This window comes from Physeter macrocephalus, chromosome 8 (genome assembly GCF_002837175.3).
Source record: "Physeter macrocephalus isolate SW-GA chromosome 8, ASM283717v5, whole genome shotgun sequence".
NCBI classification, from domain to species: Eukaryota; Metazoa; Chordata; class Mammalia; order Artiodactyla; family Physeteridae; genus Physeter; species Physeter macrocephalus.
The window spans coordinates 59,923,254-59,934,632 of NC_041221.1; the positions used below are offsets into that span (position 1 = coordinate 59,923,254).

The window sequence follows — 11,379 nt, forward strand, 5'->3', positions numbered from 1 at the left end:
CCACCTGAGATATTCTGTAAGTACTTTAAAATGAACATGTCTAAAGCTATATGCATCATAGTCCTTTCCAAATTTATTCTTTCTTATTCTTATTTCTCTACCTCTGCTAACAACACCACTCCCATCCAGCCATCTAGGCCAGATAATCTTGTAGTCCCCTCTCTCTAATTAGCCTCCTCCCCTGAGCCTTCTGTATTCTTAGTATGTATATCAACCTCTTCTCATCAACCCTATTTTGGCTGCTGGTGCTTAGGCCATCATATTATACCACAATCTGACCTCCTTCTAGTTTATCTTATATACAGCTGCCAGAGTTACTGTTCAAAAATGAATATGCCATTTCCCTATTTTAAATTATTTAATGGCTATCTATTACGTTCAAAATAAAATTCTCAAATATTTGGCATGATTCTATCCTCTTTCTCTATTCTCACTGTCTAGAAACTTAAGGCAGCTTTCTCTGGTGAATCCCATTTACCAATGGGATTTGAAGTTCTATCTGAGCTTCAATTTCTTCACTTGGAAAATAAAGTTAATAATGGCTATCATTTTTTTTAAATTTATTTTTATTTATTTATTTTATCCTCTTTCTCTATTCTCACTGTCTAGAAACTTAAGGCAGCTTTCTCTGGTGAATCCCATTTACCAATGGGATTTGAAGTTCTATCTGAGCTTCAATTTCTTCACTTGGAAAATAAAGTTAATAATGGCTATCATTTTTTTTTAATTTATTTTTATTTATTTATTTTTTTTTAACATCTTTATTGGAGTATAATTGCTTTACAATGGTGTGTTAGTTTCTGCTTTATAACAAAGTGAATCAGTTATACATATATATATGTTCTCATATCTCTTCCCTCTTGTGTCTCCCGCCCTCCCACCCTCCCTAATAATGGCTATCTTGAAAAGATTTTTGAGATTAGAAATTAGTTATGTAAAGAACCTACTACAATGCCTGGTATTCAACAGGCCTCCAATAAATGGTAGCCTATCATCATTACTACTAATCTCCAGAGACAAGTAATCTAGTCACATTGATGGGGTCTGGAAGGGTCTCTTAGGGGTGACTGGTTCTAGCAGTTAAGGTAAAAGACATACAGAATCAGAGAATTACGAAACTGAGAAAAACCTTGGAGATCATTTACTTCAACCCTTTATTTTATCAAGAACACTGAGATACTTTTACCGAGTCAACCTCAAGTATCAGGCAGATTCTTCCAATTCCCAACTTGGTCACAAGTTGGACCGCACAAAGGATAAAACTACTTTAAAAAGCTAAACAATTATCTTCTTATTCCATACCTCTTATAAAACCCATAAGGCCCAGAGTCAGAATGTTTATTTCTTTGTTTCAAAAACCTATGATGTGGCCTATTTACATGACCTTGCCATTATTTATACATATCTATGGCAAGTCCCAGTGCACAAACTACTCCAAATTTCTATCTTGTGGCATACTAATAAGTTACCTTGTGATACTGAGCCAGTCCTTAAAACTCCCTTGACCTTACTTTATTCCTTGGTAAAATCATTCCTGTTTTACTTTCTCTATAGTATTTAGAGGGAACAGTACCTATGAAATATACTTCAGAGTATAAAGAACGTTAAGACATAACCAGAGACTAAATAACAATTTTTAATCACATAGAATAAGAGAAATACTAGAAATGGGCAAATGTTCGAGTTTTCAAAGTGAAACACAGGCTCACTGAAACCACCCCATACCAAACTAAACCCATTTTTATAGGACTACCAGGCTATTTGAGATCAAATTTTAAAAAGAGAGTATTTTAGGGCTTCCCTGGTGGCGCAGTGGTTGAGAGTCCGCCTGCCGATGCAGGGGACGCGGGTTCGTGCCCCGGTCCGGGAAGATCCCACATGCCGCAGAGCGGCTGGGCCCGTGAGCCATGGCCACTAAGCCTGTGCGTCCGGAGCCTGTGCTCTGCAACGGGAGAGGCCAAAACAGTGAGAGGCCCACTTATTACAAAAAAAAAAAAAAAAAAAAAAGTATTTTAATTTAAATAAAGGTATTTAATAAAGTTAGCTGGAATATTCATGTAGGCAAGATGAAGAACTATGGATTAGAATATACTGTAACAGATATTAGGTGCTTTCCTGGTGGCTCAGTGGTTAAGAATCCGCCCGCCACTGCAGGGGACACGGGTTCAAGCCCTAGTCCAGGAAGATCCCACATGTCGTGGAGCAACTAAGCCCGTGCGCCACAACTACTGAGCCTGAGCTCTAGAGCCCATGCACCACAACTACTGAAGCCCGCGCACCTTAGAGCCCGTGCTCCACAACAAGAGAAGCCACCACAATGAGAAGCCCATGCACCGCAATGAAGAGTAGCCCCCACTTGCTGCAACTAGAGAAAGCCCACGCACAACAACGAAGACCCAACGAGGTCAAAAATAAAATAAATAAAATAAATAAATTTATTCAAAAAAACAAAACAGATATTAGAATGAACATTATGAAACTGCTGATATTTAGCTATTCTTTTTTTTTTTTTTTTGGTGGTATGCGGGCCTCCCTCTGCTGCGGCCTCTCCCGTTGCGGAGCACAGGCTCCGGACGCGCAGGCTCAGCGGCCATGGCTCACGGGCTCAGCCGCTCCGCGGCATGTGGGATCCTCCCAGACCGGGGCGCGAACCCGGTTCCCCTGCATCGGCAGGCGGACACGCAACCACTGCGCCACCAGGGAAGCCCTATTTAGCTATTCTTGATCTACAAAAACAGAAATTTCATAGTTTCAAACTAACAGATTTTTAATTGGTCGATTACTCATACATAAAAAAATCACTGACTAAAAATGTCAACGAGAGGGAGACTTAAGTAGTATGCTGAAGTGCCTGCCCTCAGTCCTTGGGGCAGACTGTATTTTCCAAAGAAGGTCATACCTATATATGTATCCCATTGCACATGCTCAGCTTACAAAGTGACTGATACTCCTTCTACAAAGAAATGGGGTCTGTACTCCCCTCCTGTCCTCAGATCTGTAAGGGTGCTTATGCCTGCTCCAGCCAACAGAGTGTGCTAAGTGACTTCCAAGGCTAGATCATCAAAAAAATACAACTTCTGACTAGCTCTCTTTTTCTCTTGGGACATTTGCCCTTGGAACCCAGCCACATGCAAGGAAGCCAAGGGCACGTGGAGAGACCACGTGTGGTGTTCTGGCCAAGAGTCCCAGCAAAGCCCTCAGTCTACAGCCAGCATCAACACCAGACATATAAGTAAATGAGACTTCAGATGATTCCAGCCCCCAATCTTCGAATATTTTAGCTGAGGCCCCAGACATCAGAGCAAAGAAGAATCAGTCTGACTGTGCCTGTCTGTATTCCTGACCCACATAAACCATGAGAAATAATAAGTAATGTCATTTTAAGGCATGAAGTTTTAGAGTAACCTGTGTGGCAGCAATAGATAATGTAGTCCTGTTATTTTCAACATTTTTATCAACAACTTGGGGGAAAACAGAGAGAGAGACACAAACACACATTTATCAAATCAGCAAAGGACAAAACTATAATGGATTGCCAACAATTTGGATGATAACATTAGGATTCAAAATTATGTTGAAAGATTAGACTGATAGGCTAATGGATTTTGCAAGAGAGAAAATTATCTCCTATTTAGGTTGATAAGAAATAAATATAGAGTGACGGAGAAATGGCTTAAAAGGTAACTCACGTGAAAATGATCTGAGAGGACTTCCCTGGTGGCGCAGTGGTTAAGAATCCGCCTGCCAATGCAGGAGACACAGGTTCGAGCCCTGGTCCGGGAAGATCCCACATGCTACGGAGCAACTAAGCTTGTGCGCCACAACTACTGAGACTGCGCTCTAGGGCCCAAGAACCACAACTACTGAGCCTGTGTGCCACAGCTTTTGAACCCTATGTGCCTAGAGCCCGTGCTCCGCAACAAGAGAAGCCACCGCAATGAGAAGCCTACACACCACAACAAAGAGTAGCCCCCACTCGCTGCAACTAGAGAAAGCCTGCGTGCAGCAACAAACACTCAACGCAGCCAAAAATAAATCAAATTTAAAAAAAAAAAGATGTGAGAATTTTCAGGACTGGTAGGTAGCTTAACATGAAACTATGGTGTATCTTAGCGAGCAAAAAAACTATGCTGCTTTAATAAAAATGATGTTCAGATCAAAGTAAGTAATAAAATCACTATAATCAGACCATGTCTAGTTCTGATACATTTATTTCTTTCTTAAGTGTATTTTATTCAATAATAATAATAAAATAATAAATATATAAAATAATAAAATAATAAAAAAATATTATTATTATCCTTTTTATAATTCTTACTGTGGGCCAGGCACTGCCCAAATGCCTTCTGTGTATTAACTCATTTAATTCTCACAATAACCCTAGGAGTTAGGGACCATTATTATCCCCATCTTACAGATCAGGAAACTGAGACATAGATTAAGTGACTGGCTAAAGTTTCATAGTTGGTAAGTAGGAGAGGTGGGATGGTATTATATTTTAAATGTGATATGGGAAACTAAGAGAAGAGTCAGGAGGGTAATCAGCACATATAGATTGGAAGCCAAGTCCTATAAAAGAATAATTAGGATAATTAGGTAAATTTAGTTTGGGGAAGAGAGGGGTTATAGACACAGGAAAGCAGTCCTTCAATACTTGAAGAGTTGAACATGGGAGAGGAAAGTGGGCCTACTATAGAAGGATTTCTAGGATTAATGAGAAAAAGTTACAAGGAAGAAAATTTGGGTTCAAGACTAAGGAAAGAAATAAGGAAAAATTTCAACATAAGGTTTGTATCATTTCAACTGTTTAAAAAGAGGCTGCATTCTTGAACTTGAAGAGGGTTTGACTTAGAGCAGTGCTTCTCAAACTATCTGTGGTGAAGTGATCAGTTTAGATTTTCTTCTCCCAATCTTTCACAAACTTATACTTTTGTTTTATATTAATGTTCAATGGGACAAGTCCACTGATCACATGCTTGGATGTCACGGCTATGTAAAACTGTGAAAAGAGTTTCTAATCTTTTAATTTCTGTACTCATCTCATTGTGGACCAATAACAACCAGTTCTCAGACAGGCTGTTGACTAGTATGAGCAGTACTGCTCTAGGTGACCTCTTTATTCTGTTATCACAATCACCCTGCTGCTTGGTGACACCTTTGGAGTGAAGGTTAAGGAGTGAATTGCTAAAAGTTAACAAATTTCCTATTTCTTTATTTATAAAAACAAACCAAAAAAACCCCTTTTTTCCTTCTCTACGTTAAAGTTACTGTTAGTATAGCTAAACAGGATTTAGGATTACTGAGTAATTGAGTGTTTCAACTCAAATTATACAAATTATAATTTATCAAGAGTATTTTTTACTTCTTAAATTCATTTTTAAGACAACATCATTCTCTCAACAATGATCCTAGAAAGAATAAATATATAAGCATAATTATTTAATTATTCAACATAAGCTTAATTATGTAATTATACAAAAATACACAAACCTAATCTGTGGGGTTGGGAGGTAGGATATTTCATGAACCTTACCTACAGATTCAGTGGTGAGGAAAATAAACAAGGCTTGCACTATCCAAGTTTGCAATGTCAACATCTTGCATAGATATTTCTGTAAAAGACACATGTAATATTATTTTAAATATTTTTACTCTTACTACACATAATAAATTCAGACAATTTCTAAAGCTCTTTTGTTTCCATTGTATAGCTGTTTTCTAAAAGGTGGTAACATTCTTATGAGAACGCAGAAAACAAGTTGAAGTCTTCAGAATATTTTTCTTTATTCCCATTAAAGTTATGGCTACCTAAAATATTACTGGGAAACATAATTTATACTTTAAGGTTAATTAAAAGAGCAATTCTGTTTCTGTCTTACGAAGTCTTGCACTATTAGTAAATACTCTGTGAGACTGAGAGCTTCAGAGAGACAAAATTCTACATGGCAAAACCCAGCATTAGCAACTTCAAAAGATAATTGACAAAATGGGGGAAAGAGTTTGTAATTCATAGCCTGACCAAAAATATCTCCTGACATATGAAGAATGCCTACAAATCACTAAAAAAATTCCAACACCTCATCTTGCGTGTTTAGAAGAAAACAGGCAAGATGAACTAACAGGTAGTTTATAGAGAAGGAAATACAAGTAACTCAAACATATGAAATGATACTTTCAACCTCACTCATAGTGAGATAAAAATTAAAACAACCCAGACAGGGATGCAAGATGATACAGACACTTTGGAAAACAATTTGGCAGTTCTTTACCAAGTTAAAAGCACATGATAAGCCTCAGCATTGACACTGACAATTATATGAAGTTCAAAAACAGGCTAACTTAATCTATGGTGATAGGTCAGAATAGTGGTTCTCTTTTGGAGGGAAGGTGGTGGGAGGACAGAAGGGAGCATTCTGGGATACTGAACATGAGCCATACACTTATGATTTGTGAACTTTATTGTAAATAAGTTGTAGTTAGTAAAAATAATAAAACAAACAAAACTATTGCAATATCATTCTCACCTTGAATACTTGCAAAAATATAAAAACTAAAAGTTATCAACAGTGTTATAAGAATATGACATAAAGGCATTCTCATACACTGCCAGTTATAAACTGGCATAACCTTCCCATCAGATTGTACACCTAAAACTATGAATTTTATTGTTTGTAAATGAGACCTCAATTAAAAACAAAAACCCTATCCAGACAAGGTGTATGGCCAATTTCACGCTATCAGTCAAAATTAAAGTACATGGGGGCTTCCCTGGTGGCGCAGTGGTTGGGAGTCCGTCTGCCGATGCGGGGGACGCAGGTTCGTGCCCCGGTCTGGGAGGATCCCACATGCCGCGGAGCAGCTGGGCCCGTGAGCCATGGCCACCGAGCCTGTGCTCCGCAACGGGAGAGGCCACAACAGTGAGAGGCCCGCGTACCGCAAAACAAAAAAAACAAAACAAAACAAACAAACAAACAAAATTAAAGTACATGTACGTTTGAATCTAATGATTCTACTTCTAGTATGTTATCCTATGAATATGAGCAAAACAACACATGTACAAGGTTATTCACTACAGCATTCTTTTTAATAGTAAAAGGCTGAAGCAACCTAAATGTTCATGAATAGGGGACTAGGTAAATTATGGCATATCCAAACACAGTATACATGTAGTCATTTAAAAAATGTACAGATATAGAATCATATCTAAAATACACTGCTAAGGTATACAACAGTGTATTTGTTATTTATGGGCAAAAACACAACAAAAAAGGCAAAACAGATACTCATTTCCTTATATGTGCATAAAACATCTCTAGAAGGATAAAAATTCAAATACTGGCTGCCACTGGCTGTTTGAGACACTGGAGTGGGAGGGAGACTCTACAGTGTGCTCTTTGTACCTTTTCCAATGTTGTACCCTGTGGCTTCAGTACTTAGAAAATAGAAAATAAATATAATCTAAATAAAAAATACTTAATGTGTATCTCTCCAAGATAAAACTACTAACTTCTTGATGAGGGCTTCATAGTACTACACTTGAAACATAGTATCATTTTACGAAATATAAATACTTTTATACTCCCTAACCAGGTAACAGTCACTCTATAACAAAATAATTTGATAATGAATTGTTTAGACTGTCTCAGGTAAAGCTATAAAAGAACTAAGTTGCAGGATCCATTTTCCTCCACCTGTTTTATTCCTTACTTCCCAACTTTAAATAGTCCCAGAGTAGAAAAATCTACCATATCATTCAACTGTTCATCAAAACAGAACAGAAAAATATCTGAGCATGTTGGTAGAGTGGTATGTGGTCATGTCATCCTGACCACCTACCCTACCAAGTACCTTGTTCACACTGTAGAGAGGTTTCTTTATAGTTCTGAAAACTGGCAATTTTTCTATTTATGTACTATAGTCTTATAACAAAACTCTGAAACAAGAAGTCCCATGAAAGTATTTACGATTACTTCAAAGCAATTAGATTTATGTGAGCAGTGCCATGAAACACAAGTAAAAGGAAAACAGGCAAAGGTACGTTTCGCATTTTAACAGTTAGAAAGTAATGTTTCCTAATTTTTAAAGGATTGTCATTGAAATGTGATAAAGGAACATCTATTAAGGAACTTGATGTCATAGTCCAAACCTAAGCGATGGAGACACAATAGTACTGATACTATCTAAAAATTATATGCAATATAGTCCACTTCATTTGGGGGCTTGTCTTGTTTTAAAATTGATTGAATTGATAGTACTCTGCTTATTTTTCCCCTTTCATTCTGTTGACAGCAGATAATTTAAAATTCTATTATTAGCACTATCCTTTCTCCTCATCTCTTGCAGAATATTCTATGCATATATTATAAGCACATATTGTATATACTGATTTTCCTTGAAATTTGCATGTTATTTTGGAAGGTTCTATGAAGCCAAAACATGACCACTAACCACAGATACCAGAAATGATTTTTCCAAGAATTGAGCGGTTGTTCTACAGCAGCAATTCCTCAACTATGGTGGTTTCAATATGGTAATGTGTTGAAAGGAGGCATAAGATGCATCATAAATAATTCACTACTATTAATGTTAAAGTAACAAAGTTTATGGATGATTTAGCTAAAAAATTAGAACAAATCCAAAGCTATCCTTATAGCTGTTCGTTCTTACTTTAATTTCCATGGATTTTTTTAAGTGGGAGAAAAAGTAGTGGAGTTTAATTGATAAATATTTAATAGTTTAACCCTTTATAAATTATTTTTATTCCTATGGATTGTGATTTTTGAGGTTTTATCCCTTTTAATTTGATAAAAAATTAGGATAGAATGAAAAAGAATGAATAATAAATTTAGATTTACGTTGCATGTGAGGAAGACTGTCAGTATAAACTTTATTACTATAGAAACAGTACTACCATAACTGTAGAATAGTAGATGAATTACGACTGCCAAATAGAAGGCAAAGTAATATTTGTTGAATAAATAAGCTGAGCAGGGATCAGGATGGGGAAATTTCAATACGGTACCTTTTACATCATGTCATACACAGTAGTGTTATTATGGATAAATTCGCAAAAAGTCAGTCATGCCTACATTAACTGATTATCAAATTAATTATTTAAAAAGTTATCCAACTCTGTTCTATTCCATTAGTACTAATCATGAATTCATAATAACTAATACTTGTATACTATTTCACATTATACAAACTGCTTTCATGTAAATTATTTCACTTGATTCTCCTAATATCCTAGAGAAGCAGGTGGATAGGGCAGGGATCATTATTTTTTTTAAGTTTTTTTTTTTTTTTTTTTTTTTTTACAGTAGTTTTAAGTTTACAACAAAATTGAAAGGAAGGTAAGGAGATTTCCCACAGACCCTCTGTCCCTACAAACGTATAGCCTCTTGCATTATTAACATCACTACTCACCAGAATGGTACATTTCACCAAGGATGAACCTACACTGACACACTATAGTCACCTAAAATCTCTAGCTTACTTTAGGGTTCACTCTTGGAATTGTACATTCTTGGGTTCGGAAAGGCAGGGATTAATTATTGGAACTTTACAAAAGAAAAAAACAAAAATTCAGACAGGGTAAGGTACTTACCCAAATCACAACATTAGTAAGTGAAAGAGCAGGGATTTGAAACTAAGTCTTCTGCTTCTAAATGTCATGCTCTTTTCGTTGGGTCTCACTGTAGAGAGAGAAGAGTCTTGTTTAGAAAGATGGTTTTGACAATATTTTTTACATGTGTACTTAAATTCCTGCCACCTACTGGTCTTTCAGGTTTTGAGAAAGCATCTCATTTTAGATATCTTCTGAGTTTCAGCATAAAGCACTCCCATAAACACTTGTATAAGAAGTATTCAAGTATCCTAGTATAGTTTTGCTACGTGCTTGGAAACATTATTGGCTCCCCCATGCTTAATCCAAACCTCCCTGATATCCATGTATGTCACAGACATGTGAAAGGAACATTTTGTTGAATCTGACAAAAGCAGTTAAAGCAAATCTTACACAAAATCATACCTTTTGTCTTCCACTAGCAGTAAGTTAAGGCTACTGACTCCTCAACTGCCAAATTATTATATGCACACAGACGTAAAAGTTCATTTAAAAATCTGCTCAGTATTAGGTTAAATTCTAGCATAAGGAGCGGTTGTTCCTCTTTGAAATGTAACAAGATAACTTCAAACTCAGGTAAGGAGTTGAATCCCCCACTATTGTTTCACACACGTTAAACCTTTGATATAATTTAATAACATATAAGAAATTTCATCTATAACAATGATATTTTTAAATGCAAAGAAAATACATAATTATTTTAAAACTTTCAAATGAATAGGAATTGACAATATGTCACGTGAAAATCCCCTATAATCCCAACAAGATAACTGTGAACAATTTGGTGTATAATCTTAACAAAAGTTTCTATGTATATAACTTTATATTGTATAAATATATACTTTATCAGTCTACAAAAATGGGATCACAATAATGTTCTGTAACTTTTTTTTCCCTTAACACTACGTATTGGACATCTTTCTAAGTCAGTACATAAAGATTAATTCCTTGTAGCCTTTGCTCAAATTCACCTTCTCATACAAGTCTTTTCTGACTAGCCTATATTGCATATCCTCCCTTTCCTGTTTTTTCTCATTAGCACTTAACCTTCTAAAATAGGCTGGCAAACATTTCTTGTAAAGGGCCAGATAATAAATATTTTAGGCTTTGTGGGCCTTCAGGTCTCTGTGACAACTAACTAGTAAACTCTGTTTTTGGAGTGCAAAAGCAGTCAGTGACAGTATGTAAACAAACTGGCATGGCTGAGTTCCAATAATACTTTATTTATAAAAAAAAAAATGCATGCTGGATTTGGTCTGCAGACCATAGTTTGCCAACCCCTGTTCTAAAATACTATTTAATTAACTTATTTTGCTTATAGTCTATTATGGGTTGAGTTGTGTCCCCCCAAAAGGTATGTTGAAGTCCTAACCCCCAGTACCTCAAAATGTGACACTGTTTGGAAATAAAGCTGTTACAGATGTAATTAGATGTTAACATGTCATACCGGGGGGCTTTCCTGGTGGCACAGTGGTTAGGAATCCGCCTGCCAATGCAGGGGACATGGGTTTGAGCCCTGGTCTGGGAAGATCCCACATGCCGTGGAGCAACTAAGGCCGTGTGCCACAACTGCTGAGCCTGTGCTCTAGAGCCCAAGAGCCACAACTACCGCGCGTAGAGCCCGTGCTCCACAACAAGAGAAGCCAGCCCAATGAGAAGCCCGTGCACCGCAACGAAGAGTACCCCTGCTCACAACAACTAGAGAAAGCCCGTGCACAGCAACAAAGACCCAATGCAGCCAAAAATAAATAAAT

At 36.8% G+C, this 11,379-nt stretch overlaps 1 protein-coding gene across 2 annotated transcripts in view; it reads right to left on the reverse strand.

The window, feature by feature from the left end:
* The window catches only part of IL6ST (interleukin 6 cytokine family signal transducer), a 53,891-nt gene that overhangs the window by 32,905 nt on the left and 9,607 nt on the right, over positions 1-11,379 (reverse strand). The window contains exons 2-4 of one of the 2 annotated variants that reach the window (XM_055086562.1): positions 9,608-9,695; positions 6,757-6,887; positions 5,534-5,612 (exon numbers count right to left, since the gene is read on the reverse strand). In XM_055086562.1, coding sequence (XP_054942537.1) covers positions 5,534-5,612; positions 6,757-6,876 — 199 coding nt within the window. In that variant the 5' untranslated portion in view covers positions 6,877-6,887; positions 9,608-9,695. The remainder of the gene's footprint in view (positions 1-5,533; positions 5,613-6,756; positions 6,888-9,607; positions 9,696-11,379) is intronic. The other variant, XM_007112811.4, reaches the window with a different exon arrangement.